At 45.8% G+C, this 27,565-nt stretch overlaps 2 protein-coding genes across 4 annotated transcripts in view; one reads left to right on the top strand and one right to left on the bottom strand.

Annotated features, from left to right (window-relative positions):
* Positions 1-21,284, top strand: part of HACD3 (3-hydroxyacyl-CoA dehydratase 3) — a 52,574-nt gene extending 31,290 nt beyond the window's left edge. Inside the window, exons 6-11 of the mRNA XM_006153497.3 lie at positions 2,062-2,172; positions 8,587-8,714; positions 12,181-12,293; positions 14,591-14,697; positions 15,256-15,387; positions 19,601-21,284. Of these exons, the coding sequence (XP_006153559.1) occupies positions 2,062-2,172; positions 8,587-8,714; positions 12,181-12,293; positions 14,591-14,697; positions 15,256-15,387; positions 19,601-19,677 (668 nt within the window). The 3' untranslated portion in view covers positions 19,678-21,284. The remainder of the gene's footprint in view (positions 1-2,061; positions 2,173-8,586; positions 8,715-12,180; positions 12,294-14,590; positions 14,698-15,255; positions 15,388-19,600) is intronic.
* A 1,064-nt stretch (positions 21,285-22,348) lies between these two features.
* INTS14 (integrator complex subunit 14) overlaps positions 22,349-27,565 on the bottom strand; it is a 50,931-nt gene continuing 45,714 nt past the window's right edge. For all 3 annotated transcript variants that reach the window (XM_014589757.2, XM_006153495.3, XM_006153496.3), the window contains exons 11-12: positions 24,769-24,834; positions 22,349-22,909 (exon numbers count right to left, since the gene is read on the bottom strand). In XM_014589757.2, coding sequence (XP_014445243.1) covers positions 22,658-22,909; positions 24,769-24,834 — 318 coding nt within the window. In that variant the 3' untranslated portion in view covers positions 22,349-22,657. The remainder of the gene's footprint in view (positions 22,910-24,768; positions 24,835-27,565) is intronic.

The following is a 27,565-nucleotide window of genomic DNA, read 5'->3' as shown; positions in this document are numbered from 1 at the left end:
GTAAATACGGAGCAACACAGTTTGATCACGGTGGCTCTTGTCTTTTGTTTTGGAGAGATTTTCGCTATAGGGCGCGTGCGCTCGCCGGACAGACAGAGAGAGACATAGAGACAGAAAGCGAGAAATCACCCCCCAGAGGGGATGTTCACGCCGCAATCCCTTCTTCTCCATTCTCCTCTTGGGATCTTGGGCACGCACGCACACGTGTCCGGCGTGAGTTTTAAGCCACCGGGTCCGGGACACGAACCGTGGTCGACTATGTGGGAGTCCAGCGACATAGCCATTACGCTAACTGCTGGTTCCCAGCGGCTCTTGTCTTGAAAACTGTCCTTTCTTTCTCTTATTGCTTTGACTCAACCACAGTTCTGAATAAGCTCCTCACTTCTAAAGCCCTGAACTCTGTAATTGGTTGTCCCATCAAAATTAGTGTCCTGGGACCAGCAATTGGTGTAATGGCTATGTCGCTTGACTCCCGTGTAGTCGACCATAGTTCGAGACCAGGACCTGGTGACTTAAACTCACACCAGGCACATGTGCGTGTGTGCCCAAGATCCTGAGAGGAGAATAGAGGAGAAGGGATTGTAGCATGGCCATCCCCCCTGGGGAGTGATTTCTTGCTTTCTTTCTGTCTCTCTCTGTCTTTCTGACGAGCGCACATGCCCTATAGCAAAAACCTCTCCCCACCCCCTCCCCCCAAAAATTAATGTCCCTTCTGGGGCCAGCAGATGGTGCAGTGGACTCCCACATGGCCAACTGCGGTTTGAGGCCCAGACCCAGTGGCTTGAAACTCATGCCGAGCGTGTGTGCATGCATGCCCAAGATCCCGGGAAGAGAAGGAAGAAGGGATCTGTGGTGTGGCCACATCCCCCTGGGGATGATTTATCACTTTCCTTCTCATTGTCTCTCTGTCTCTCTGTGTCTCTTTAAGTAAATATAACCTAAGGCAAAAACCTCTACCAAAATATACACACACACACACATTTTTATATATATATATATATATATATATATTAATATAAATATATATAATAATATATAATAATTTTATATATATATTTCCTGCCTCTCAGTTTCAAATTGTCCTCCTTTGCTTAGTTCTTCATCCTGTCTTTCAACCCCCAGACCAGATACCAACTTATCCATGTGTACTTGCCTTGTGCCCCCTTCTCCAGACTAAGGTCATTTTCTTACCTTGAAATTTTCCTGACACGTTACTTGTCACTCCTCACCCCACTACAATCCCTTCTCCATCCAGGATTTTGGGCACGCACACACACATGCCTGGTGTGTTTTCCGAGCCTCCAGGTAGGTCTGGGACTTGAACCGTGCTGTTGGCCATGTGGATTCCAGCCACCTTAATAACCACACCAACTGCTGGCCCAAGGGGGACAGCATGTTTTAACCGCCTTTGTGCCTCATAGCGTCCCTTTCCCAGTCCCTCACACTTGTTCAGCTGATGCTCGGTTGGCTGGCTATGTATAGGACCACATACCACATTTTATTCACTGCTTCTGCCTGTTGGAGCTTTATTTCTTTTCTATAATGCCTTCAAAGACGATCATCTATTCTTTGCTGGGGTGAATGTCTCCTTGGCTTTGTTACATCTGTATGCATATCCTTTAAGGCTGTGAAAGGAAAGACTGCCGAAAGCATGCCGGGACCGCATCATTCCCTTAATTTTTCCTTGTATATTTCTTTCTTTTTTTTTTTAAAGAATTATTTTATTTATTTATTTATTTTAATTTGGCCAGAGAGGGACAGAGAGAGAGAGAGAGAAAGAGAGAGAAAAAGAGAAGTGAGAAAGCAAGCTGCCAGATCCGAGACTTGAACCATGGTCAGCCACATGGGAATCCAGTGCCCTTAACCACCACGCCACTTGCTGGCCCGCTCGTATGTTTCTATATTGGAGTAGGAGACTGGCTGGTGAAAACCAGGACCAGGTACTTGTGTGGGATCTTAGGGCACCCAGGCAGGAAAAAAGGGTAGAATGTATCCAGACAAGCCCTCTGCAGCCCTCTCCTGCGTGACTTTTGCTTTTAAGCGCCTTGCTTTGTTTTTCAGCTCTTACAAGCTTGAAGAAAGGATACCTGTTCATGTATAATCTCGTGCAATTCTTGGGATTCTCCTGGATCTTTGTCAACATGACCGTGCGGTTCTGTATCTTTGGAAAAGGCAAGTAAGAAATTTCAGGGCTGGTGTTCCCTCTCCTAGTGGTTTGGCCTACTGCTCAGCGAAGGTAGCATCTTTGCCTTGATATTAATAGTAACCTCCTGGGCCAGCAGGTGGCGCAGAGGTTAAGGCTGCTGGATCTCACATGGCCGATTGTGCTGTTTGAGTTCTGGACCAGTGGCTGGAAAATCACACCGGGTGCATGTGCGTGTGTGCCCAAAATCCTGAGAGGAGAAGGGAGTGCGGTGTGCTATCCTCCTGGGGAGTGATTTCTTTCTCTTTCTCAGTCTCTCTCTGGTGAGCACATTTGGCCTATAGCAAAAAAAAAGAACCTCCCACATTGGTGGAGTCCTTCTGCCTTTCTCTCTGCTTTTATTCCTCTTATTTCCCATGGTCTTGTGAATCAAGCAGTCTGGGTATCTTTCCAGTTAACAGGTGAGGGCACAGGCCTAGTGATGGCCAGCGTGGTGGTTCACGTCCATACAGCCAGCCAGAGGCACCTCTTGGACCAGCTTCCCCTTCCTGTTCGCTGCTTGACAGTTGGTTAATAATTAAATGCAGCGATGTGACACATGAGACTTCCAGTGCCAAAGTTACCAAAGTCCAAAAGTGCTCTGACCCTTTTGGAGTCTAAATAGATTCTAAGATAAATTGTTCTAAAACAGAATGAAAAGACCATCTTATTAGTTCTGACAAAATTAATTTGTTTGTTGAACAGAATTCTGGCCAAAGTAAATGCCAGTGGAGAATTTTCCAGAATTCAATCTGAAGTATTCTGAAATTTTATTTGGAAGGACAAATATGTAATAAAATTTAGGGGGAAGAAAGTATAATGGGAATAGACTTTTTCTACCTGGTAAGACAGTGTAGGAATTGGGGCCAGCAGGTGGTGTGGTGGTTAAGGTGCCGGAATCCCCATGGCTGACTGCAGTCTGAGTCCAGACCTGGCGGTTTGCTTTCTCTCTCTCTCTGGTCAACCTAAAAAAACATAAAATAGAAAAATAAGTAATTAAATTAAATAATTCTCTCTTTTTTAAAGAATTATTTTATTAACCTTGTTTATTTATTTATTTTAATTTGATCAGAGAGGGAGGCGGGTGGGGGGGAGAGAAAGAAAACAAGCTGCCAGGTCCAGGACTTGAACTGCAGTTGACCATGTGGGAGTCCAGCACGCTCCTCAATCGCTATGCCACCTGCCCGCCCGAAATTAAATAACTTTTTAAAACATTTAAAAAGGGTGGGAATTAAAACAGGGTAGTGTTGCTGTAAGAGTACAGTAACAGCAAGTTAGGTGGCCTAGAAGTGATTCTGTTTTTTTTTTAAATAATTTTTTAACTTCATTTATTTATTTTAATTTGATCAGAGACAGACAGAGTGAGAGAGAGGGGGAAAGTGAGAAAGCTAGCCACTGGGTTCAGGATTCAAACCATGGTCAGCCACATGGGAGTCCAGCGCCCTTAACCACCACACCACCTGCTGGCCCCAGAAGTGATTCTTCTACTACGTATATGTGAATTACATATGTGATAGAAGAGGAATCATTGATCAGTGGGAAGGGAAATATTTTCCAGTTTTTTATTGGATGGGAAGGCTGATGTTCCCAAGGAAAATTACTTAACTTTGGGGATACGAGGGAGACAAGAAATGTTTTACTCCTCTCACACTGCGTACAAAAATAAATTCCCAAAAGGATTTAGGAGTCATATATCAAAACATTAAATCATTAAATGAGATACAAGCAAATATTTATAAAATTCTTAGGTAGGAAGTTCAGTAACTTGAAAATCAGGCCAGGTATGTGTGCGCGCGCCCAAAACCCCAACGAGAGGATGGAAATGGGATTGCGGCATGACCGTCCTGCTCATTTCTCACGTCCCCTGTCTCTCTCAGGTGCGTGCGTTTGCCCTATAGCAAACTTAAAGAAAATAGCGAGAGAGTTGGCTGGAAGTGTGGCGGTTGGGTGGTTGTGTCCCACGTGGCAGTCGGCACGCTGTGAGTGCCGGATCTGGCAGTCTGGAGTCACTTCAGAGTGACCCAAAATCCTGGAGGAGGAGGAGGGATTGCACTGTGATCATCCCCTGTAGGGGATGCTTTTTCTCTTCTTTCTCTCTCTGCTGAACACATGTGCCCTCTAGCAAATTGAAAACAAAATGTATTAGAAGGAAAATGAAACGATAGGGCTGGCTCGTGGTGTGGTGGTTGAGACTCTGAACTCCCACATGGTCGACTGTGGTTCGAGTCCTGGACCTTGTGGCTCCTGAAAGATATTTTTTTTTAAAGGATAGTGTAAGGACTGGCAGATGGTGTGGAAGTTAAGGTGGTGGACTTCCATATGGCTGACTACGGTTCGAGTCCTGGACCTGATGGCTTGCTTTCTCACCTTCTCTCTCTGGTCAAATTAAAAAATAATAATAATAAGTAAAATAATTATCTTTTTTAAAAAGGGACAGTATATTCGACTATATAAAGTATCTAAATTTTTATATAACTAAAAAGACCCTAGCCAAGACTGCATGAAAGATTAACAGCATACTGAACTGGAAGACAGTGTAGGGGAGAGGGATTTGGTTTCTTTACATATAAAGAACATATACAGATTTATTTAAAAATGTGAAAACTCAATACATACATAAAAGTCAGGTACAAGAAGTTACCTGAGAGGAAATAAAAACTAATGTAACGTTTGGAAAAGTGTTTAACTCAGTAAATATGAAGGAAATGAAAAAGTTTTTTTTTTATTTTTTAGAGAGATTTTTGCTACAGGGTGCATGTGCTCGCCATAGAGACAGAAGCAGTGAGACAGAAAGTGAAAAAGCACCCTCCAGGGAGGGTGGTGACACTACAGTCCCTTCTCCTCCATTCTCTTCTTGGGATCTTGGGCACGCACGCACACGTTCCTGGCTTGAGTTTTAAGTCACCAGGTCTGGGATTTGAACTGCAGTCGACTATGTGGGAGTCGAGCAACGTAATCATTATGCCATCTGCTGGTCCCGCCCAAAGATATTTTTAATATATCAGTTTTGCAAACTTACAAAAGACACCTAATTCAAGAGAGTGCATGCTAGAACAGACTCGGCTCTGACTATGAGACGGAACAAGTCCAACAATGCTTCTGGAAAATCATTTGGCAAAGTGTATCAAGTACCTACTATTCATATGCCTGATTATATTACTTCCGGAAATTTGATCTAAAGAAATAATAAAAATACAGAAAGATCCACCTGGTGATGAGGTGGTTAAGATGGCTGGATCCCTCATGGCTGACTGTGGGTTCTAGTCCCAGGCCCAGAGGCTTGATAAGCATGACAGATGTGTGTGCATGCTTGAAGTACCCAGGGCAAAGAGAAGTGGAGAAGGATTGCGGTGTGGCCATCTCCCACGGAGGGAGGTGCTTTCTCATTTTTTGTCTGTTTGTCTCTGCTGTGGTGTTTGTCTTTCCAAACCCATATAGTTTTAAAAATGCTTAGAAGATTATAATGTAAATACTGTCATGTAGCCTTGATTTTCACCAAAAAGAAATAGCACAAACCACTCTCCATGTCAGTGAAGACACTTTGCAGTGCTACTGGCTGTGTTTTGTGGATGGCCATCCCGTGTATGTAATCAACCGTAAGACATTCAGTTGGTTCGGAACTGGTTATGGGTGTGAGCAGTGTTTCAGTGAACATTGTTATAGCTAAATGATTGTTCATAGCCTTAATAATTTCCTTGGGAAAAGTTTTTAAAGCAGAATTATAAGATTGAAGGGAGGATTACTGGGCCAGCCCTCTAACCTAGAGGTTAAAGGAGCTGGATCCCACATGGCCACCCACAGTCTGACCTCCATCCCCGGTAGCTTGAAGAACATGCAGGACACATGTGCGTGTGTGCCCCAGGCCCCGATGGGGTGTTGAAGTGCGGAAGGAATCCCAGCATGGCCATGGCCCATGGGAAGTGCTTTCTCCCTCTTCCTGTCTGACTCTGGTGATCATGCATGTCCTTATTTTATTTTAGCAGTGAAGATAAGTAAGTAAATAAAGAGCAAATTATTTTTAAGGATTTTGATGTTTATTGCTAAATTTCCTTCTAGGAGTGTACTATTTTATACCATTGATTTTTTTTTTTATTTACCATTTTTTAAAAACTTTATTTATTATTTTAATTTGACCAGAGAGGGGTTGAGAGAGAGAGAGAGAGAGAGAGAGAGAAAGTGAGAAAGCTGTTTATTTTTTTAGATAGGGTGGTCTTTATCAAGAGCTGTGAAAGAATTCACAAACTTGCAGAGAAAGCTGATAGAAAAGATTGATTCACTTTTCAAGAGAAGAAAGGGGGCAGATGTGGAGGGTTGTATCGACCCCGCAGAGTGGGGGCCGGGAACTTTTATTGGGTCCTAACGGCAAGGACGGTTAACTGGGGCAATCCTGGACAGGATGCCTGTTGCTCTTTCAAATCTGGATTAGTTTTATTCAGTGCTCTTGCCCGCCTGCATTTATGTACAACTGTATGTGTCGTTTTCACGGTTTTCCAAGGTCGGACTGCATCCGGCATCGATCACTCTGGGCCGACAGGAGTTCGGCCGGCGCAGGCCCGCTTCGGTCTTCAGTGCGCGCGTTGTGAGATGCAGTGCTGGGAACGCATCTCCTCTCGGGATTTGTCTTTTGTCTTTCTAACTACCACAGGTGCTACATGCATCGCCCGAGAGGTGCAGACAAACAGAAAGAGGGAGAAAGCATCCCCAGTGTGATGTGGCCATGCCACAATCCCTCCTCCTCCATTTTCCATCCCGTCAGGCTTGGGGCACACATACACATGCTCGGTGTGCTTTCTCAAGCTGCAGGGCTGGGATTTGAACCAGTCAGCCTCATGGGACCCATTTCCATTCATTGCTAGGCTGTGGGGCTGGCCCTCTTACGGTTTTCTTTTCTTTTTTCTTTTTTGATTTTTGCCATAGGACACATGCAGTCGCTTGGGAGAAAGAGAGAGAGAGGAAGTGAAAAATCACCCCTGAAGGGGGATGGCCACGCCACAATCCCTTCTCTTCCATTCTTCTCTCAGGATTCTGGGCATGCATGTATGCATGCTGGTGTGTCTTTCAAGCCCCCTGGTCCAGGATTTGAACCACAGTTTGCCATGTGGGATCCAGTGTCTTAACCACCATACTACCTACTGGCTCTCTTACGGTTTTCTTAATAATGTTTTCTTTTCTCTAGGTTGCTATATTGTAAGAATGAATGTAGTATAGAACATATATGTTGGTTGATTGTATATTTTATTGGTAGGACTTCTAGTCAGCACTAAGTTATTACTAGTTAAAAATTTTTTTGGGGGGGAGTCAAAAGTTATATGTGGATTTTCAATCATGCAGAGGGTCAGCCCCTTTACTCTTGTGTTGTTCAAAGGGTTCCTATATATGTAATATAATGATAGTTTTAGGTTTGGGGCAGGCAAGTGGCATGTGGTTAGGGGTCCTGGACTCCTGCATGGCTGACTGGTTCAAATCCCAGACCTGGCAGCTTGCTTTCTCTCTCTCTCTACCTCTCGCTCACACTCTCTCTCACTCTGTCCCTCTCTGATCAGAATAAATAAATTTAAATAAAATAATTGTTAAAAAATAGTTTTAGGGAACCAGCAGTTAGCGTAATGGTTATGTTGCTGGACTCCCATGTAGTCGACCACAGTTGGCGTCCCGGACCCGGTGGCTTAAAACTCATGCCGGGCGCGTGTGCGTGCGTGCCCAAGATCCCGAGAGGAGAATGGAGGAGAAGGGATTGCGGCGTGACCATCCCCCCTGGGGGATGATTTCTCGCTTTCTGTCTCTATGTCTCTCTCTGTCTGTCTGGCGAGCGCACGCGCCCTACAGTGAAAAACCTCTCCAAAAAAAAAAAAAAAATAGTTTTAGGTTTACGTAAAATGAGATAAAGGACCTGAAAAGAATTGTCGGTGTGCCTGGTACATCGATTTTTTTCAGTCTACAGTAACCAAACTAAGTGTAGATGTGCTTTCTCCTTTGCCTTTTTCCCCCTAATTGCCAGAGAGCATGTGTGCATGTGAGCGAGAGACAGAGAGGAGGTAAGAAAGCACCCCTCAATGGAGTATGCTCACACCACAATCCATTCTTCTCCATTTGTCTGTCCTGTCAGAATTTGGGGCATGCACGGGTGCCCGGTATGTTTTCCAAGCCACCATCGCTGGGATTCAAACCGTGGTTGGCCATGTTGGATCTGGGTCCCTTCATCTTTACTGGGCTACTTTCTAAAAATGGGAAAGGCATATGGGGCTGCTGTTTGGGGAGCCAGTCGAGTTTACCGTTCATGACCCTAGACTGGATGTGGTCGTGCCTCTCCAGAGTTCCTTCCAAGTAAGGCACCATCCAGCCTGAGGAACGGTGCCGCTGGAACTGGCCAGACGACTAACTCGAATGTGTGTTTGGGCCCATAGAGTCCTTCTACGACACCTTCCACAGCGTGGCCGACATGGTCTATTTCTGCCAGATGCTGGCAGTGGTGGAGACCATCAACGCAGCCATTGGAGTCACGTCGACGGCGGTGCTGACCGCTCTTATCCAGGTACGGAGGAGTGGGATATATATATATATCTTTTAAGTTTATTTCTGCCATGAGCAGGAGACAGACATGCGTGCACACTCACACACACACACACACACACAGGCACCCCCAGTGGGATCCCTGTGTCAGCGTCAGCCAGCATGATTGTGGGCACATGTGTGCCCAGTGTGTTCAGGGACGTCTCTGGATGTAAACTCAGAACCTTCCCAAGAGGGTCAGCCTCAGACTGTTGCATAAACCTTAAACTTTTGTGCCAAATGGCTTGGTCTCCAGGGACATTTATCTTTTCTTTTATTTTTTAAGACTTATTTAATTTTATTTCTTCCTAATTTTTATTTTGTTTTGTTTTTAAGAGATTTATGCTCTAGGGTGTGTGTGCTCACCGGAAAGACGGACAGATTCAGAGAGACAGAAAGCGAGAAATCACCCCCCAGGGAGGATGGCCACACTGCAAACCCTTCTCCATTCTCCTCAGGATTTTGGGTATGTGGGACCAGCAGATGGTATAGTAGTTATGTTGCTGGACTCACACGTAGTTGACCGTGGTTCAATTCCCAGAGTTGGCAGCTTAAAACTCAGGCCAGGTGTGTGTGCATGCATGCCCAGATCCCCAAAGGAGATTGGAGGAGAAGCGATTGCAGTGTGGCCATCCCCCCAGGGGTGATTTCTCACATTTTGTCTCTCTGTCTCTCTCTATCTCTTCGGTGAGCACATGTACCCTATAGGAAAAGTCTCTCTTAAAAAAAAAAAAAATTGGGAGCACACACACAGATGTGTGCGGTGTGAGTTTCAAGCCTCCAGGTCCAGAACTCGAACCATCGTTGGCCATGTGGGAGAGTCCAGTGATGTAACCATTATGACCTCTGCTGGTCCCTATTTTATTTTTTCTTCTTACTACTTTTTTTTTTTTTTTTTGAGAGAGATTTTGCTATAGGGCACGTGTGCACAAGAGAGACAGAGAGATAGAAAGCAAGAAATCACTCCCCTGGGGGATGGCCATGCCAGAATTCCTTCTCCTTCATTATCCTCTTGGGATTCTGGGCAGGCATGCACATGTACCTGGTGTGAGTTTAAGCCACTGGGTACAGGTCCTGAACCACAGTTGACCATGTGGGAGTCCAGTGACATAACCACTACGTCATCTGCTGATCTTATTATTATTACTTTTTAGTTCACCAGACAGTGCTAGAGAAAGAGAGAAAGAGAGAGAGTGAAAGTGAGAACGCGAGCCGTCAGATCCCGTACTCAAACTGCAGTCAGCCATGGGGGAGTCCAGCCCCTTACCCAATACACCACCTGCTGGCCCCTGGATATTTTTCAAAGTATTCTTTCCTATTTCAGGTTTATCCCATTGTTTAAAACATCCTCATGAAATCAGTTCCATGAAAAGGGCTTTGAAGCTAGGGCAGTTTGGTTCTCACAGGAGCAGAGCAGCTAGCCTCCATTTCTGGCCTCCCAGCGCAGGTGAAGGGAGGCAGGGAGACTCCTGGGGACTCAGTGCTTGAACTCTCTTCTATATATGAGGTGGCTTTTCTAACTGGAAGACCCCCCTCCCGTGTATCTGTGCTGTTTCCTAATATTGGGAAGATTGTATCAGACTGGGGCGTCACTATTTCTCACCCTCCTTGCCCTGTTTTTGAGCTATATTCTTTCACCACAATAAGAAAAATGTGGAGAAAAAAAGCAAAGGGCCAGAATACTCTTTTAAAGAAGAATCCAAGATGAGAGCCTTATCCTACAAGAAATGAAGATATTACAAGGATTCAGTAGATACCATGTGATAGAGGCCGGCAGGTGGTGTAGTGGTTAAGGCGCTCGACTCTCACATGGACGACCATGGTTCAAGTCCCAGATCTGGTGACTTGAAACTCACGCCGGGCGTGAGTATGCCCAAAATCCCAAGAGGAGAATGGAGGAGAAGGGATGTAGCATGGCTACCCACCCCAGGCAGGATAATTTCTCACTTTAAAAATAAATTTTTTTTTGAGAGGTTTTTGTCATTGGGGCGCGTGTGTTTGCCAGAAAGACAGAGAGACAAAGAGATAGAAAGCGAGAAATCACTCCCCAGGGGGCATGGCCACGCCGTAATCCCTTCTCCTCCATTCTCCTCTCAGCATCTTGGGCACGCACGCACACGCGCCCGGCATGAGTTTAAGCCACTGGGTCCAGACCGTGGTCTACTACGTGGCAGTCCAGCGACATAGCCATTACGCTAACTGCTGGTTCCTCGCTTTCTGTCTTTCTCTCTCGCCAATGAGCACGCACTCCCTGTAACAAAAATCTCTCAAAAAATAAAAACAAAAAACCACGTGGTGTAGTACAAAGGTAGTTACATAGACCTCCGGAACAGAATAAAACCCAGAAACGGACCACAGCCCAGGAGTCCTTCAAGAGTACAGTACCCTTGGGGCTGGCAGGTTGTGTGGTGGTTAGGGGCGCTGGACTCCCACGTGGCCGACAGTGGTTCGAGTCCCGGACCTGGCCGCTTGCTTTCTCACTTTTCTTCTCTCTCTCTCACTTTGTCCCTCTCTGGTCACATTTAAAAAATAAATAATGAATAAAATAAAGTTAAATAAAAATAATTCTAAAAAAAGTTTTGTTTTGTTTTTTTAAAAAGAACACGATTCCTGTCATGTACTGGAATGTCCCATGCAGTAAGATGAGGGGACACCAGCCACATGCGTCAACCCAGATGAATTTTGGGACCGTCACACTGACTGAGAACTAGGCACAAGAATAGCACATACAGCTTGATCTCAGAGAGTGTAAACAGGCGCGAAGGGGAACACTACGCTGTTGAGGGACACACAGACAGTAGCCTGTGAAGAAACAGCAGCCAGCACAGGATGGCAGTCCCTCACACCGCCTGCCTGCCATGTGTTTCTTACTTGGGTTATGTAGACAGTGTTCATTTGACAGTATTCTTTAAACTGTGTATTTAAAAATACACTATTCGTGATACATTCACACACACACACACACACACACACACAATTGAAGGGATTGATAGACAGCTGATTTAGAGGGCTAGCCCATAGTATGGTGGTTAATGTGCTAGAAACTGCATCACCAACTGTATGGTCCTAGCCCCTGCGGCTTAAAAACATGCCAGGCGCCTATGCATACCCAAAGTTCCAAAAGGAGGGAGAGATGGAGAAGGGATTGAGAAGGGATTGAGGTGCAGCCATCCCCCCTGAGTGGTGCTTTCTCACTTCGCTCCCTTTCTCTCTGTCTCTCTGGTGAGTGTGCATGCTTTAGCAAAATTTAAAAAAGAAAGAAAGAAAGACAGACAGACAGACTGATGTGGGCCCTTGAACCTTCCCAGAATTGCAGCACAGTTATAAACTGGTGGCGCTCCATGTTTTGCATTTACCTGGGACTTGGTGGTGTTAAGTTTCAGATAACTCATTGTATGGCTTTATATCTATTCTAAAACTTTTTTTCCTCTCTCTTTGTTTTTTATTAGCTCCTTGGAAGAAATTTCATTTTGTTCATTGTCATTGGCACCATGGAAGAAATGCAAAACAAAGCTGTGGTCTTCTTTGTGTTTTATACTTGGAGCATGGTTGAAATTTTCAGGTGGGTCACAATGCCAGGATGGTGCTCGAACACGTGTCCCTTTCTGGAGCAGCTTTCTTCTGGTGGGAGCTGCTGCATTGGCCTCGGCTCACTGGGTTAGGGCTCAGATTATACATGTAGAGATCTTTGGCTGCATCTGTGTGCTCTGCAGAGTTGAGGCAGTTTCTTGTCTTAAAGCAGCCACTGGGTCAAATACCAGCCAGCCACCAGGGAGCAGAGGTGAGGGGCAGGAAGTGAAAGACCATCGTACTGTGACACAGGTTTTGTGTCTTGTAAGAAAGGACTCTTCTCACGGAACAGTTCCTGAAAGGCTGAAGGAGCGTGAGGTTGAAAGGACACGCTGGGTTGGATGGAACAGTCAAGACTAGCCTTCTAGAAGGGATGATAGAAATAAATCATTTTATTTTTCCAGTCTTTTTGCCATAGGGTACATGTACTTGCTGGAGAGAGAGAGACGGAGAGAGAAAAAGTGAGAAATCACCCCTCAGGGGTAATAGCCATGCCACAGTCTCTTCTCTTCCATTTTCCTGTCAGGATTTTGGACACACATGTACATGGACCTGGCGTGATTTTCAAGGCACTGGGTCTGGGACTTGTACTGTGGTTGACCACGTGGGAGTCTAGCACCTTAATCACTATGCTAGAAATACATCTTTTACTACAAGATTACTCAAGTTTGGATCAACCTCCTGCCTGATTTCCGTTCTCAGTTGTCAAAAAAAAAAAGAAATATATTTTTAAAAAATTGATCCAATTAAAGTAGATGGGGCTGTCCCCATAGTGCAGTGGTAACTGTTACACGTTGAAAGCTGGATTTTCCTTGGCCAACTGCTGTTCACATCCTAGCCTTATGGGCTTGCCAGCTGTGTGTGCTCACGCCCAGCTCCCGATGAGCTGGAGAGACAGAGGAAAAGGATTGCAGGGCGATCACTCTTCATTGTGGGTGCTTTCTCTCTCTCTGTCTCTTTGGTGAACGCAGGTGCCCGCTGACAATTAAAAAAAGAGGTGCATTCTTTTCTTTAAAAAAAGTATTGGGAATAGCAGTTGGGTAATGGCTACGTCACTGGGCTCCCATGTAGTCGACCATAGTTCGAGTCCCAAACCTGGTGGCTTAAATTCACGCTGGGCATGTGTGTGGGCGTGCCCAAGGTCCCAAGAGGAGAACGGAGAAGGGATTGCGGCATGGCCATCCCCCCTGGGGAGTGATTTCTTGATTTCTGTCTCTCTGTCTTGTGGTGAGTGCACGCACCCTATAGCAAAAACCTCTCCAAAAAATTATTTAATTTTATTTATTATTATTTTTAAAACTTGGCTGTAGGGCATGTGTGCTCACCAGAGAAAGAGAGAGACATAGAGTACGAGAGAATATGAAAAAGCAAGCCACCAGGTCCAGGTCTTGAACTGTAGTTGGCTATATGGGAGTCTAGCACCCTAACCACCGTGCCACCTGCTGACCCCAATTAGGTATATTCTTACTCTTTACTCGAATGTTATTCCACATTTCTTTTCAGTTAAATGGAGCAAAGATTTCTCAAACTGACTCCTCAGTGGTAGGTTTGGTGTATTTTGACAAAGCTAATAACTGAAAGGGAGAATAGGCAGGAGCCACCTTAGATGATCCAGAGACCCGCTCATGTATTTAACGTAAAGGTGAAACAGATTATAGGTCCTAAATGTTCACTTTTACTGTTTGGGAAAAAAATTTTCTTACAGTGTCTCTTTTAGAGTATAGTATGTGTAATTCTCAATTTTGATAACAATTCATTTAACTAGAGATGTGTTTGACATCCTTACCCACTGGGAACACAGATCAGTACTAGGAAGAAAGGCAACATCGTTCTGAGTATACAAAACAGAGGGTTTGACCTAAGCTTAGTCTGCCGTTAGCGAGCGCGCGTCCTTTAAGGAAGCAGCACGACAGGAGTTTGTAGCGAGAGAACCCGGGATCATAAATTACTGTTCTGAGGAAGCCATGTGTGGCCAGTTAAGAAATGGTTCTTGGGTCAGCCGGTGGTCTAGTGATTCACACATCTGGATCCCACATGGCCAACTGCGTGGGTCGAGTCCTGGACCCGGAAGCTTGAAAAACATGCCGAGTGTGTGTGTGTGTGTGCCCAAAATCCTGTCAGGAGGGAGAAGTGGAGGGTACGGGATTGTGACCATCCTGATGGGGGCACTTTCTCACTTTCCCTTTCTCACTCTGGTAAGTGCACACATCTTTTGACAAATGAAAAAGAAAAAAGACGAAATGCCGCTTGTGCTTGGACAGTCTCAGCTGCAGTCACTTGCCCCCACAGGTACCCCTTCTACATGCTCGCCTGCATCGACATGGACTGGAAGGTGCTCACCTGGCTGCGCTACACCGTGTGGATCCCCGCGTACCCTCTGGGGTGTCTGGCAGAAGGTACCTGGGAGCGCCAGGTCCCACCGCTTAGATCACAGCGGGGCTAACAGCGTAGGGGCCAGTCTTCACTCCCTCCTCCACCAGCCTCAGTCCAAGTGGGTGCTGGATTTTCAGGGATCTTTTTTCCTAGCGGCTTCCTTCCATAACGCTGCTGGTACCCAGACAGTTCCAGGGCAGTAGCTCGTTCTGTAAGGTTTGGGAGCCAGTGTTTACAGGCTGCATGCCTATTTAATGATGTTTTCCATTTCTAAAGCAGGTTCTTGTTGATGACTTCATTTTATTCTGTAAACACCCAGTGAGTGGGTCAGGCAGGGCTTTTCCTCTCCCCTTTACAGAGCAGGGACCTCCAGCGCAGCGCCATGACTGCCCCTTGTCCATGTCTGCCGACGGCGGAGAGGCTTATCTTGTAAGACAGTGAGGGGGAAGAAAGGAGAGGCGTGAGCTCTCCGTACAGAGGAGGAGGAAGCATTCCAGCAAAACCAGCACCGAGACGTTGGGGGCTGGGGCTGGGATTTTCCAGCGCTCGATTTGCTTCTAAGTGTTCGTTTTTGCTTTCAGCGGTTTCAGTGATCCAGTCTATTCCAATATTCAACGAAACCGGAAGATTCAGTTTCACACTGCCGTATCCAATGAAAATCAAAGTTAGATTTTCGTTTTTTCTTCAGATTTATCTTATAATGTTATTTTTAGGTGAGTATTGGGTCTATACTATGGACTTTTTCCTGTCACTTCTAAGAAGTTAAATGATTCCAAGTTTTAAAAGTCTACTTATTAGAGGGGATCAGCAGTTGGCTTAATGGCTATGTCACTGGACTCCCATGTAGTGGACTGTGGTTTGAGTCCCGAATCCGGTAGCTTAAACTCAAGCCAGGTGTGTGTGTGCATGCATGCCTAAGATCCCGAGAGGAGAATGGAGGAGAAGGGATTGCAGCATGGCCATCCCCCCAGGGGGTGATTTCTCACTTTCTGTCTCTCTCTCTGTCTTTCTGGCGAGTGCACACACCCTACAGCAAAAGCCTCTCAAAAATAAATAAATAAATAAATAAAGTCTACTATTAGAATCCTTACTTCCAAAAGAATGGCGTGGAGGTAGAGAAAGATTAGTTTGCAAAAACAGACCACTAGGAGAATGTTGCCATGCTGTGGAAATTCATCTTCCCAGATATCTAGGGATTTAATTATGTTCTTGAAATGCTCTTTGTTATTGAGAATATACCATAAGATACTTCCTATTTAAAACAATGCGAGGAGCTCTTTTCAGGCAGAGTGGGGAGCTGGTTTTGCTTTTACTAATCCAGGCTCCAGGGGTGACAGCACAGCTGGCAAGCAAGGAAGGAAAGGACGACGACAGAGGCCCCAGAGGCCCCTGCGTAGCTGGAGGTCGTCCTGAATGCCCCCTCTGCGAGAGGGAGTCCCCACTCCTCACATAAACCTGCTCGCTTCTTAATTTACATTTATGTAAAGTCATACATTCTTGGCATAATTCATAAAAATTAAGAACTAGAGGGGAAGAGTGTGAACCTAAATGATTATAAGTAGGAAAATTTAAAAGCTTTCCTTACTATAAGGACTCTTTCCTAAGCTAAAGTTCTAATATATTTTAATGCTGATTTATGTATTTCCCTACTTCATTTTACAAAAGACATGAGGTAGTCATAAATATGTGTCTGGTCTCCTAGCAACAGAAGGGTGCAGTGGCAGATAGTGCATTTGTCATCTGTCGCTGTGTAACAAATTACCCATAACTTCAGCAGCCAGAAACAACAAGCACTGGTTAGCTCACCAGTTGTGAGGGTCAGGGAGCAGCCCAGCTAAGTGCTTCTGGCTCAGGATCTCTCATGGGGTTTCCATCAGGCTGTCAGTGAGGGCTATGGTTTCTATAGACTTGATAGGGTGGGGGGATATGCCCCAAGCTCACTTTTGAAGCCTTCAGCACCTCTCCATGTGGCTGCTCACGTCCTGGCTTCTCTCGGAGCACGTATGAGAGAAGCAGAAGCACAGTGCCTTTTACAGCTTCATCTCGGAAGCGGCACACCCTCTCACATACCAGCTCTGTGAGGCAGGAGGGGACCACACCAGAGTACGGGCTACCAGGAGGTAGAGATCACAGGATCATCCAGGAGGTGAAGATTGTGGGGTCCCCAGACAGTGAGAGGACGGCCACAGAAAGCCCGAGAAGCCAGAAAAGCCAGTGGCCTGACTGTTTTATATCAGAGGAGAAGGGACTTACCCCCTTTAGGAGCCCTCAAGAGTGTCAGTGCATGCAAGCACACAGCCAAGCATTACATTAGAGGTCCAGGTCATTTCTAGAAGATTAAATTCTATTCCATTTCATTCTGTTTTCAAAATCAGCAAAGAGAATAATACATTTGAGAAAGATTTCTAACCAAGAATGTTAATAAGTTCTGGCCTTTGAAGAAAGTAAATTTGTACCAAGAATTGCTATAGGGCACATGTGCTCACCAGAGAGCGCCCATGCAGAAGAGGGAATGCGAAAAGCACCGCCTCCCAGTGGGGTGTGGTCATGCCACAAGCCTTTCTCCATTTCTCCATCGTGTCTGTGTTTTGGACACTCACTACACATCTGGCATGTCCCACAAGCCACCAGGGCTGGGATTCAGACTGTGTGGGCTCCCATAAAGGATTTGGTTCCCTTAACCACCAGCCTACAGAACCAGCCTGAAAATAAACTTTAATGTGGAAAATGTACTCATCAAAAGAGCTCATGAGCAGGCTAGCCTGTGGCATGGTGGTAAAGGTGGCTGGATCTCACATGGCTGACCACAGAGTTCAAGTCCTGGACCTGGAAGCTTAAAAAGGGTGCCCTGTGCATGCGTCGGTGCCCCGACTCCTGAAAGGAGGGAGAAATGAAGGAAGAAGGATAGTGGCGTATTCCCCACGGGGAGTGACGGTATTTCCTCTTGCCCTCTCTCTCTGGTTCTCTGGCATGCATCCTCTGACAAATACATAAATAAGCACTTCAATTCTGTGTGTAAATCTGGTATCACTGTAACCAGGCTCCATGAAAAGTGATAAATAAGTACTGGGGAGACACAAACTGTTGGGGCATCTGGAAAGTCCTGACGCATTTTTGCACAGAAAAAACACAGCATAACTTCCTGATGACCTCATATTTTACTAAAAAGGGACGGGCAGATGAGCCAGCCTCACGGCCTAGGTGTTAAGAGAACCAGATTCCACATGGCCAGCTGCGCAGTTGGAGTCCTGGACCTGGCGGCTAGAAAAACACGCCAGCTGTGTGTGCATGCCACCAGCCCCAAATGGTGACAGGATGGACAAACGGAGAAGGGCCTGCCGCATGGCCATGCCCCACCGGGGAGTGCTCTTGCTCTCTCTGGCAAATTGAAAAAGTAGGCGGGAAAGGTGTAGAGATACTGAACGTGTACTAAGTTTTTTCTTTTCTTCGTGCTGATTATACTGTTGCCCACACTAATTGGCAAGGTTTTATACTCATCTTCAGTTTGCCTATAATGAATACGTAGTTGTTCTTATTCTTCAGAATAAAATAAGCCCCAAGTTCACATTTATGACTTCAAAGCAGTAGATAACAACCAGTTAACATCTGTATATAGGTCAAAGCATTTTTTTTTAATTTATTATTTTTTTTTGGAGAGGTTTTTTTGCTATAGAGCGCATGTGCTCGCCAGACAGACAGAGACAGAGAAAAACAGAGAGACAGAAAGCGAGAAATCCCCCCCAGGAGGGATGCCCACGCCGCAATCACTTCTCCTCCATTCTCCTCTCGGGATCTTGGGCACGCACGTACACGCGCCCAGTGTGAGTTTTAAGCCACCGGGTCCGGATGCGAATCGCGGTCGACTACGTGGGAGTCCAGCCACATAGCCATTACGCTAACTGCTGGTCCCAAGGTCAAAGCGTTTTTTAAACTTAGGTTTATTCCATCATAATAAGTTTGTAAAATAAGCGTTTTTAACCGTTCGTACAAATGAAGACGCTGACGGGGAGACTGAGCTGCAGAGGTGCTCAGTGGTCAGGTGCGGCTGAGCTGTTTTTGACTCCGAAACCCTGTGCTTCCTCGTTCACTCAATGTGCTTCTTAGACAAGTGTCCCAGGCCTTCACACTGTTGCTTAATACATGTTCCCGAGTAGCCTTGAATTATAAATGGGGTTGTCTGCACTTTAGATTTATGTATTTCATTGTTAGCTTAAAAGAAAATGTAAAAAAAGAATTTTGAGCTAAATTTAATGAAGTTTTTAGGACTGAAGTATACTGTTTTCTGTAAACATCCGCTGAAATGCATCAAAAATGAGATGGGTGGGGACCAGCAGTTAGCGTAATGGCTATGTTGCTGGGCTCCCATGTAGTCGACCGCGGTTCGTGTCCCGGACCTGGTGGCTTATGCCAGGCGCGTGTGCATGTGTGCCCAGGATCCCGAGAGGAGAAGGGATTGTGGCGTGGCCATCCCCCCTGGGGGGTGATTTCTCGCTTTCTGTCTCTCTGTCTGTCTCTCTGTCTGGCGAGCGCACGCGCCCTATAGCAAAAAGCCTCTCCAAAAAAAGAGAAAAAGAAATGAGATGGGTGGAGGCACGCATAGATGAAGAGGCGACAGAGCAAGTGCAGTGGAAAGCTTACGGCTAGGTGGCATTCACTATGCCCTGGTTCAGTCTTTTCTGTATATTTGAAAATTCCATAAAATGCCTGGGAAAATAAACTCGGAAGCCCACTGGGCGGGGGTGGTGGTGGTGGTGCTACTGGGTTGTGTCTAGTGCGTTGTTAATCACTGGCTCTAAGTTTGCTTCCGTCCTGAGCAGTAAGCTCAGCACTGTGGGAGACTAGACTGTTCCCACCCCACCAGCTTCTGGTTATAAATAGACTAAGATAAAGATTCTCGTTTCTAATCAGCCTCTTTTTCTTTTCCAGGGTTATACATAAATTTCCGTCACCTTTATAAACAGCGCAGGCGGCGCTATGGACAAAAAAAGAAAAAGATTCACTAAAAAGGGAGAGTTAGATTGCTTCCTGCCAGTTGGAGCCTAATCTGTGATTCTTAACAGTTTTACCTTCTTGTACCTATGTAAAAGTTTTTTTAAAGTTAAAAGGTTAAATTCTCAGCGAGGCTATCTTCCTTTTTCTCAGTGACATTCCTGAACTTACTGTATTAGTGTAGTTCTTGCATGACATGGATTCCTAATATCTGGTGACAGGTTTGTTCTTGTGTATTCAGTTAATGACAGCTGAAGACTCAGCCCACGCCCGCCCCACTTCACGTGTTGTCAGCCCGTTCCCTACATGCCGGAGACACCGTGCGTGCTTGATCCCTGCAAGCTACTGACCGTTCTCTAGTTGGGGTTTGTGCTTTTCAGCTGTTGTGCAAAAAAGCAAGACTACACTGTTCTACAGGAGGCTGCTGAAATGGACTCAGGCAGGACCTCTGTATCTACCCAGGAGGGCCCTGGTTTAGTCAGGTGGCATTGCCCTTTTGCAAGTCCAGTGGACTCAGTCAATAGTAAAACGTTCCTAAGTCAGGAGGGGCTGGAAATGTGTTTTCTATCTGACATTGTTTGGCCTCACAGGGCCTGTCCCTACAGTGCAGACCAGCATAGGCCCTGGCGAGGCCCAGAGTGACAGGAAAAGAAATGATTTGAAGAAAGCCAGTCAGACCTGGGAACACCGTGGTCACTTGATTCCTAGCTAGATTGGAACTATTTTTCACACTAAAGAAAGGTGAAACACTATTTAGAAAACGGTGACATTCTGAGTCCCATATGCAGATGGCTGTAGGGGTCGGAGGGGCACACAAAGACGCGGGTCCAACTGGCAGGAAGTGAGCTGCTGGTGAGGCAGTGCAGAGGCGGGAGCACTGCAGTGGGCCAGCCAGGCCTCCGAAGCCGGCCTAAGCTGTGCACCGCCTTCCTCAGTGCTGGCTGAGTCCGTTCTCTGTACTCGTCTGAGGGAGTGGTGACATTTTTGAGTAGACCTCAAAAACAACCACTTTTCTTCTGCTGTCATCAGATTGGCTTTACCTGTCTGCAGTAGAACACTGGAAACTGGATGGCAGCTGTGGGTGACGAACCACAAACCCATCTTTTAACAGATTCCAGGAAGCCCACCAGAAGGGGAAGTGAACAAGATCTAGACACATAGCTGGCCATTGTATAAAACATGTTTCCTCTGAAGCATTCCAAGTGACCCACGTAAAAGCGAGTGTTGGAAGTAGGAAGGCGTGGTAGCTCTTCCTCTTCTGCCATTCCCGTTCTGAGGGAAAGGAAACCTAATGAGTTGATGCTGTTTCCCTGAGCCCATGAGGGAATGGTGGTTTGACCCAAAACGCCTGATAAGCATAGGCCGGCTGATTTGTAAAGAATTCCTAGACTGAAGGACACGTTGAATGTATGTGACTTCTGTTGACACTGGTCTGTACAGACCTCTGATGTTCTTCAAACTGACTGTGTGTAACTGGGCAGATCAGCTTTGCAGTAGGCTACACTGCATCCTCCTGGCAAAATCCTGTAGTAGCGATTGTTACAAACACCTTTATTGCTGTCTGAGAAAGTGAAAGATTGTGTATTTCTATTAAAAAACATTTGCATTCAAAATCCTTAAACTTGTGCTTAGAGATTTTTTAGTCTAATGATTTTTAAACTGTTAGTACTATTGCTCTTTGTTCAGGTAAAGTATTACATAGCGGAGCTAGCAGGTGTGGTGGTTAAGGCACTGGACTTCCACATGGCCGACGCTGGTTCGAATCCCAGATTTGGTGGCCTGCTTTCTCACTTTCTCTCTCTCTCGCTCTCTCTGTATCAAATTAAAAATCATTGAATAAATTATTTTAAAAAAATTACATAGCAATTCAGCATGTTAAACTAAAAATAGTTGCTCTGGTTGAAGCCTGAAGGAGGTCTGTGGAGGAGAGGCACAGGTGATGTGACTGAGATCAGTGATCTGTCGGAACCTGCTGGCCAGAGCTGGGTAGGCCGTGGGGCCTCAACAGTGTCCGAAATAAGTCACTGTGGAAACCACAGAATCTGTGCCACTTAGGAAGTTGAAATCATACTAAAGTGATAGGGCAAACCAAATGAAGCCATTGTTACAGAAAATCAGATATTTTTATTTTCAAAAAAACCTGGAAGAAACAGGAATGACTATACACATACAAGGTTGCCGTTCGAAAGTCTGTATCTCAGGATATACCAAAAGTCCCTAAGGGTTACTACCACATTTTTATCCAAGTTCTAAGGAAAGCTCTAAAACTTGGTGGTGTTGGGCTTGTACTTAGCAAGCTCCGGACAGTCTGGGTTGCCCATTCCTTAGAACAGAGGCTTGAAAATGTCCCTTACAGTTGAGACATAAAATTGTAGAGAAGAAAAGACGCTTTCAGGAAGCCGGAGAACCCTTGCCAGTCAGGCATCTGAGGCAGCAGAGGGCTTTGTGTTCTTGGCCACTCAAGCTTCTTGGGATTGTCCCTGTCCTGGGATCAGCTGTCTTTTTTTTTTTTTTTTGGAGAGATTTTCACTGTAGGGCACGTGCGCTCGCCAGACAGACAGACAGAGACATAGAGACAGAAAGCGAGAAATCACCCCCCAGGGGGGATGGTCATGCCGCAATCCCTTCTCCTCCATTCTCCTCTTGGGATCTTGGGCACGCACGCACACGTGCCCGGCGTGAGTTTTAAGCCACCGGGTCCGGGACACGAACCGCGGTCGACTACGTGGGAGTCCAGCGACATAGCCATTACGCTAACTGCTGGTTCCAAGGGATCAGCTGTCTTGATCCTGAGTCCCAGGAAGCTGAAGGTAAAGTGCAGCCGGCCAGCACCCTTCAGACCCTTCTCGGACTGCAGCAGTCGCACAGACCAGCAGGTAGCTTCTGAGGCAGTCGGGGGCTTTGGCTATCCCAGAAGTGAACATACCGGGGAGGTTTTTACTGTAGGTCACTTTCAGTTGAAATGAAAACTACAGAAGGCTCCAAAAGTCAGCTTCACATTCGCTCAGTGCTGCTCCCAGAGAAGTCCGTGTGCAGAGGTGTGATGTTGTGGTCATAAGCGGCGTACTCAGAGGCGCCAGTGCTGGCCAGCTTGAGCTGCTGGGCAGCGTGGGTGAGCTGGAAGGCGGCGTCGGGGTGGGCGGTGTCGGGCAGCAGTGTGCACTCCCGCTCCAGCATGTCCGCCACCCCTTTGAGCAGGTCCAGGAAGCCGAAGGCCAGGGCCGCCTTGCGTAAACGGTTCAGCTCCTGAAGCAAGAGAAACACCACTGTTCCCGGGGCCTGTTCTCATCACTTACTTTCAGGTGCTCAGCTCAGAGTAAGTTCTGGACCCTGAACTTAAGGGAGCATTTTAAAATGAGAACAAGTATTATACAGAGATGCAAATAAAGCTGTGTGATGACAGAAATGGGAAGTGATTGTCCCACAGAGACCAGACACTAAACAGGGCATCGTCATCAGTTGGTGAACATTTATGCCAAGCTCGGTGGCGAGCACTTTGCCGTGTCATTTCACTGACTTCGAGCCATAGGAGGATCACCCTTCCCAGTATAGAAGAGGCTCTCCAAATCTCAGGGCTTTGACCCTCGCTGGCTCTGGTGGCCTCGCCCTGAATGACAGCATGTTCAGAGGAGGCCCTGCAGGACAGCTTGGAAAGGCTGCCACAAGAGAAAGGCTGGGTAGCAGATGGCAGCAGGGAAATGCCAGGTGTCCCATCGACCACTTAGTGGTGTGACCTGGACACACTGCAGCCTCTCTTGGTCTCCGAGGACTCACTCACAAAACGAGGAGGATGACTCCTTCCCTGCCCACTGAGAAGGCTGAAGCACTCAGCTAGAGTTCCTTCGAGCCCTACCGTGAAGGATTACGAAAAATCAGCAAAGAGCAGTGGCCTCCGACCACCTCTGCACTGGCATCTGTCATGGTGAAGCATTCGGAAGCCAATGTGTGAGGCTGCCACCCTGAGCTGCCAGCTGCGGAGATGGCTGCAGCCCAGGGGTGCCCAGGGGGCTGCGTGGGCTTGGGCTGCAGTGAGGGAGGGGCTGGCAGCTCTCCAGTAGAACTTGGATTAAACTGCGTTAGTTTGATTTCACCAGCTTGCCACATAATTTGGTTTGAGGACAACAGTGACGTGAGGGTACTGCAATAACACCCAGAGGGGCAGGTATGCTCTCTGGAAGAGATGCTAGCCTGAGGCTGCTGTGTGTGCCGTGTTCTAAGTCAGCAAGCTAGGACACAAATGACGACGGCAGATCTTACACGGCAGTTAATTTAATTTCAGCCAAACACCAGGAGGACAGGGAAGAAACAAGGAGTGATTTGGGGCCGGCAGGTGGCGTGGTGGTTAAGGAGGCTGGACTCTCACATGGCCGACTGTGGTTTGAGTCCTGGATCTGGCGGCTTGCTTTCTCACTTTCCCTCTCTCTCACTCTGTCCTCCTCTGGTCAAATTAAAATAACTAACTAAATAAAGTTAAATAAAATAATTCTTTATTAAAAAAAAAAAAAAGAAACAAGGAGTGAACCCAGATGCCCCATGCCACACTCCAATAAGAAAAAATAAAATATTTTTATAAAAAAAAAAAAAAAAAAAAAAAAAACAAGGAGTGAGCCCAGATGCCCCATGCCACACTCCCCCTTGTGATTTTATGTTCTTCAGTGGTTCCAGATTAGCTAGATTTGAGTCTGAAGGGCCTCGTTTTTATTTCCGTTCCTAAGTGTGTGATGTTAGAAGTCACTCCTGAAAGCTGCTGCTTGTGTGCAGTAAGAATGTTCTGGGCCTTTCCCCTCCCACAGGTCACATACACTGGTGGCTGGGACTGGAGGGGGATACCGTGAGTGGTGAGGGAGGTAAAGGGCTCTGACCCCCAGGCCTTTCAGCAGCAGTTCCCAGCACACCAACACAGTGAGCTGCTTCTGTGCAGAACTAAGCCACGTAGACGCCTCCAGCTCTCAGTTTTAGGGCAGGGATGGACCTATCCCTTCTGCCAACTTGACTAATGGATAAAATGGAGGCACCAAGCAGACACATCTAATGCCTGTCCACGTTCACACTGCTACCCTACACTGTGAGAACAGCCCCTTCTGCTGTAATTCAGATAGTCTCACCTTATAGAAAGTCTGTGTTTTTTCAGGGAGTTTCCTTGCATTTCGTAAAATCTTCTGTACATCTGTCTGTTAAGGATTATAAAAAGACAGTGTTAGTATAAAGGGGGAAGAATACAAAAGGCAGGCTTTAAAGTCTTAAAGGGAAAATGAGAACAAAGCTATAATATTACAATGAGTCCCCCTCTTTTTTTTTTAATGAATGAGAAAGATATTTTTGACAGGGTTTCACCCTGTTGTGATCAACGAGGGGCTCTTCTGAGTTAATGTCAGTGTTCTCAACATCAGTCAAGTCCCTTCCTTCTTCAAAAGGATTAAAGAAATCATTGGACAGAATGAACTTGTCTCACAAAAACAGATCCAGGAAGCCCAAATCTCTGGCCAGCGGCTTTCTCACAAGGGTACCAAAACCACTGAATGGGGAAGGAATAGTCCCTTCAACAACTGCTCAGTCAGACGTCTACTTGCACAAGAATGAAGCTGGACTCTTACATCACGTCATATGCAAAAAACCCTCAAAATGTTCAGAGACCTAAACGTAAGAGCTAAACTATGGAACTTAGAAGAAAAAAGGGATATAAATCTCCGCAACCTTGGATTTGGCAATGATCTCTCAGTTTTGACACCAAAAAATCCAAGTAATAAAAGCAGAAAAACCGACTTGGTCCAAACTATAAAAACTTGTGTGTATCAAAGGGGAGCAGTGTGTGGGAGGCTGGCCCCACGCTGCGGCAGCAACGTGCTGTGCTGCTCAAGAGAAGCCAGATCCCACTGGGTTGCCAGAAAAGTCACGACGTATTTTCCTATCCAAAAACGCATCATGGCTTTTCCAACGACCCAATATATGGCAATCATGGTTTGATTCCTCAACCCAGTCAGCCCAAGACGTGCCGGGCACACGTGCAAGCACCCAAGATCTGATGAGCTGGAGGCCTGCAAGGAGATTATGGTGTGATCCAACCCTGTGGAGGGTGCTCATCTCTCTCATGTACATGTACGGGCTCTATCATGAATTAAGAAAAAAAGTGTGAATAAGAGGGACCAGGAGATGGCCTAACGGTTATGTTGCTGGTCTCCCACATGGCCAACTATGGTTTGAGTCCCGGACCCAGTAGCTTCAAACTCATGCCAGGCACATCAGTGCCCAATATTCCGAGGAGAATGGATAAGGGATTCTGGCATGGCCATGCCACTTGAAAGGCAATTTCTCACTTTTGGTCTCTCTGTCTTTCTCTCTGACAAGCACAGGTGCCTTATTGCAAAAATATCTCTTAAAAAAAAGTGTGAAAAGAATCCACAGAATGAGAGAAAATATTTGCAAAATCATATATTTACTAAGGGTCTATTATCCAAAATGTATAAAGAACTCAGTGACAAAAAGACAAACAACCCAATTAAAAAATGGACAAAGGACTTGAGTAGACACTCCTCTGAAGAATATACACAAATGGCTGGTAAGCACATAAAAGATGCACAATACTAGTTATTAGGGAAATCAAAACATGACAACAAACCACTATGATGGCTGTAATTTAAAAGCAAAGTAACTAGTATTGGTGAGGGTGTGGAGAAACTGGAACACTTGCATATTGATTGCTGTGAAAAAGTGACAGTTCTTCAATACGTTAAACAGGACTATCATATTGCCCAGCAATCCCAGCCAATGGTGTGGTGGGTAACATGCTGGATCCCACATGGCCAAATACACAGTTCAATTCCTGACCGGGGGGTTTAAAAAACAATGGGCATGTGTACGTGTGCATGCCCAAAATCTCAAGAGGAGAATAAAGGAGAAGGGACTGCAGTGTTGCCAACTCTCCAGCAAGTGCATGTACCCTATAGAAAATTTTAAAAATAAAAGTATTTAAAACAGGTATCCAAACAAATACTTATGTATGAATGCTCATAACAGCATTATTTAGAATAGCCAAAAGGTGGAAATACCCCTAATGTTTATCAAACGAATGAATGAGTGAATAAAACATGGTATATTTTGGTTGGCATACAATGGAATATTATTCAGCCATGATAAAGGACGGTGCTGCTACATGCTGTAACATGAATGAACTGTGAAAACATTATGCTAAGTAAGAAGCCAACACAAAAGGCCACAAATTGCCTTATTTTATTTAAATGAAATATCTAGAATAGGCAAATGCACTTAGAAAGCAGACTATTCACATGCTGTAGAACGAGCGATGACGGCTGCAGTACACTGGGAATGTACGAAATACCACTAATCGTACACTTTAATATGGCTGACACAGCAAATTTATGTGTATTTTACCACAATAAAAAAATAAAAAATACACCCAGGGCCAAAACAAAATTTAAAAATATAACTGAAGGCCTAGTCACAGTGGCACAGCAGTAGGGTGTTCAGTCCCTGGGTCGGCCTGTGAATGCCAGGTGTGAGTGCACATGCTCATGCCGTGATCCAGGCTGGCTGGGGTTGCAGTGTGAGATCCTATTGGTGTGGTGGAGGGAAGGAAGGAAGGGAGAGTGGGAGGAAACTTTTTATTTTATTATTATTATTATTTTTTAATTTGGGGCCAGCAGGTGGCATCGTGGTTAAGGGTGTTGGACTCCCACGTGGCCAACCGCGGTTTGAGTCCCAGACCTGGTGACTTGCTTTCGCACTTTCCCTTTCTCTCTCTAGTCAAATTAAATAAATAATAATAACAATAAAAATAATAACAAATAAAATTAAATAAATGTTTAACAAAATTTTTTTTTCGGAGAGGTTTTTGCGATAGGGCATGTGCGCTCGCCAGACAGAGAGAGACACAGAGACAGAAAG

The sequence above is a fragment of the Tupaia chinensis genome, unplaced genomic scaffold, assembly GCF_000334495.1.
Source record: "Tupaia chinensis unplaced genomic scaffold, TupChi_1.0 Scaffold000377_2, whole genome shotgun sequence".
NCBI lineage: Eukaryota > Metazoa > Chordata > Mammalia > Scandentia > Tupaiidae > Tupaia > Tupaia belangeri.
Note: the sequence above shows the minus strand (reverse complement) of the source record. Positions and strands in the feature narration are given on the sequence as shown.